General features: G+C 35.0%; 1 protein-coding gene across 1 annotated transcript; it reads left to right on the forward strand.

The window, feature by feature from the left end:
* Positions 1 to 2,556: 2,556 nt before the first annotated feature.
* LOC137653922 (uncharacterized) lies at positions 2,557 to 2,919 on the forward strand. The gene has a single exon (XM_068387550.1). It carries the CDS (start codon positions 2,557 to 2,559, stop codon positions 2,917 to 2,919), a length of 363 nt encoding a protein of 120 aa, XP_068243651.1.
* Positions 2,920 to 3,917: the final 998 nt, after the last annotated feature.

Here is a 3,917-nt window from a genome sequence, read left to right on the forward strand (position 1 = left end):
TGTTGGTAGAGAGGGATGCATTTTAGAGAATTTGTCTTACTTTTATTAACATGTAATCAGTAACTATGACAGAGAATCCATTCTTCCATGCAAATATTCTAAGCATTATGAGATGCTTTATTGTTTGTGGTGCCATAGATTTTCTTATCTCATTGTAATCCATAACTAAAAAAAAAACACCCAACCAGACCAAAAAACAATGAATTCATCTAACCTAACCTTACATAATGTAACCTAGGGGAGCATATAAAGTAATATGAAGATTATTTGTATTTGCTCTCTGATGACTGACTGTCCGCCTGAACACAAGTCTTACCTAAAATACTTGTCCGTATGTTCTGTATTGTTACATACCAATTGTTTTTATACCATGCTAAGAAAATGAAATGTTTTTGTTTCATGAACTGTGTAAGGTTTTTCAGCCTGGACAAAATTTACTAACTATCGTAATCCAAAATCCATTATTTCAGCCAATAACATTCATGTTAATGTTATATCAAATAATACAACAAATGGGCCTAGACCACACAATTATAATTTGGAATGATTTCCGAAAAATTATGATGCTAATGAATTATTATTGCATTACTTTAAAAAAAAAAAGGCTCCTTCCCTCTAACAGCTACACCTACTCTGCTCTACCCCACACATTACGCTTTGAGAATCACACTCTTCCGATATATATGGACGAGAGGACATTTGTATTTGACTGTACATCGTGACAGTTTAATGCATACTCGAGGCTGGGTACATGGAGGTTAGTTTTGACAGAGATAGAGGAAAACACATCTCTCTGGAAGTTCAATTACAACCATCCTTCAGAAAGCAGTTAAAAGGCAAGTTCCCTTTTGTTCTGATATATATTGTATGTGACATCACTGATCTCTATGGTAATATAACATGATTGTGGTAGAACTGTTCTGGAGGAACTGAGGTTATGATATAATTTTTTAAACGAGCTTCAACTGTTCTTAGGAACTGAAGTGGTGATAAAAGTCTAAGGAGAGTGCAACTTTGTATTTGAATTGCTTCAAAGAAATGAAGTGTTAAGCACTCTATATAAAAACTTTATTGTCATTATGTAAAGTTTGGCTTAACTTGAAGTTATATAATAAAGTGTTACTTAATCATTGTTTCTTGCAAAATATAAATCAAAACTGTACAATATGAGCATTATAATTTGCTATGCACCAAAAAATGATGCCCCAGAAGAAAGGAAAGATGAATACTATGACGAACTGCAGAGTCTAATAGATGAGTTCCCAGGAGAAATATGAAAATTGTGATTGGTGACCTCCATACTAAAGTTGAAAGGAATAATCAAGATATAGAGAATGTGATGGGTGTTGATTGGTATTGGTGGTGCAAATTAAAATGGACCACATTTTATAAGATTTTGTTGAACAAACAATCTTGTTATTGGATGTACTTTATTACAGCACTAGGGCATCCACAAATATCCATGGACTTCACAATGTGTTAATTAGAAAAATTAGATAGATCACATAGCCATTAATAAAGAGAGAAGAAAGACTCTGATAAATGTAAGACGTTATAGAGGTGCAGATATTGGTAGTGATCACCAGCTTCTCATTGCCACACTGAAATTAAAACTGAAAGCACCCACCAGAAATGTAGATAGAATACCTAGATTTGATACAACTAAACTTCTAGAAGAGGAGTACAGAGAAACATTTGCATTTGAATATAGGAATTGATTTGCAGTCTTCAAGACTAAGAGAAGAGGAGCACACAATTAACGAAGGATGGGACGATATTAATGACATATATCAGTCAGTTGGTAGTGAAGTTTTAGGACATGTAGTTATAAGGAGAAAGCCATAGATATAAAAAGGTATTTGGGATACTATAAAAAGACAAAAATAGAAATTGGTTGTTGAAATTATTTTGAAAGTAATGAAAATTGGAAAGTAGAGCATGATAAGTATTCCAGTATTGATAGTGAGGTCAAAAGAAAAGCTAGGAATGACTGGAGAGAATATTTAGACAGGAAGGCAGATGGGGATGACAAAGCTATGAATTCAGGGAGTGGCTATGGTGTAGAATTTGCTCATAGAATTTTTAATAAAATCTCTATGGGGGCAAAGGGGAAGCAGCATATACCTATCAAAAAGAGAGATGGGCTTGTTATAACAACAGAAGATGAAGAAAGGCAACGTTGGATGGAACACTTTAGTGAAGTCATGAATAGGAGATATGAAATGAATAATTTGATTGACATACCTGAAGCTGAGGAAGACCTTGATGTGCCCATAAATAAATTCAGTGTGTTTCAAATCGAAGCTATCCTTAAAAAACTCAAGAGATGGAAAGCCCCTAGATACGATGGGATAACACCTGAGATGATATTAGCAGAAAATGAAGTGACTCCCAGAATACATACAAGATGATAAAGTAGAATGTGGCGTGAAGAGGCAAAGCGTGATGAATGGGAGCTAGGAGTGTTGGTGAAAAATGGCAAAAAAAGGAGATCTGACTGTTTGCAATAATTACAGAGGTATCACACTTACGTTAGTTGTCATGAAAATATATAGTATGCGAATTCTAAAGAGACTAGAGCAAAAGATTGATGAAAAGCTGAGAGATGAACTAGCAGGATTTGGAAAATGTAAAAGTTGTAATGACGATATTTTCATTTTTAGACATGTTGTACAGCATTGTGTAGAATATAGATATCCAGTTTTGATGACATTTGTGGACTATAAAATAGCCTTTGATAGAGTGCACGAGACAATTTTGAGGAGAGTTATAAAATATTATGGAGTTCGTCTTATGTATGTAAATTTGATTAAGTCTGTTCATGAGCATAGTAAGTGCAGAGTTAACGTTAGTGAAGCCCTATCAAATGAATTTCCAGTGAACAGTGGAGTATTCCTATGTTGTTTATCCTCCTCATAGATTTTGTAATGCATATAACACTTGGCGATGGTTGAGAAGGATTGGACTGGATTGGTAACATGAATTTAGCTGACCTAGAGTATGCTGATGATGCTGTCCTGCATTAGCAGAACACCACAGGATTTACAAGGCTGCTTACCAGAGCATATGAAATGTCACAGGAGGTTGGGCTCAAGATAAATAAAAGAAAAACGAGATGATGAGAACGGAATATGCAATGGAAGATGAAATATCATTAGTAGGGGGAAGGATAACTATGATCTCTAATACAGGAATTGGAATTTAATGAAATATTGAAAAAAGAAAATCAGACAATGGCTAATTTAAGTAAAATTTGGAAATCAAATTGTCTGAAATTACTAAAAAAAAAAAATCAGGCTATATATCAGCGTAGTGCGGTTACTGTATGTACACGAGTCGTGGTATGACAATGAAACAATATCCAAAAGATTTTGTAGATTTGAGGACAAAGCCCTCAGAAGAATTTTGGGAGTGAAATGGCAAGACAGGATTAGAAATGAAACTATAAGAGAGATTACTCGAGTACCATATGTGGATGAGATCATGGTGAGGGGTACATGGAGATGATTTGGTCATGCTCTTCGCACAACCCAAGAGAGATTAGTTCACTAAACATTTAATTGGGCTTCAGAAGGCACTAGAAGAGTTGGAAGACCCAGGTCTACATGGCTGAGGACTATGAAGCGGGAAGCGGGAGATGACTAATGGAGAAGTATTGATTTAAAAACTCAAGATAGAGACGACAGGCAAAATCCCACAGAGGCCCTTTTCGTCAATAGGCGTAGAAGGAGATATGATGATGATGAAATCATTTGATACAATCCAACCGTATAATTTAGACCCTGCTCTGCATGTAACAGCACTTTAGCGCCTTTTGTATTTCTTTACTATAAATCTGTACTTCTTGATTTCTCACCATTTAGCAAAGGCGAGTATAGATTGACATGTAAATTGTGTGAATACGTAATCTGTTAAGT

The sequence above is a fragment of the Palaemon carinicauda genome, chromosome 15 (assembly GCF_036898095.1).
Source record: "Palaemon carinicauda isolate YSFRI2023 chromosome 15, ASM3689809v2, whole genome shotgun sequence".
NCBI lineage: Eukaryota > Metazoa > Arthropoda > Malacostraca > Decapoda > Palaemonidae > Palaemon > Palaemon carinicauda.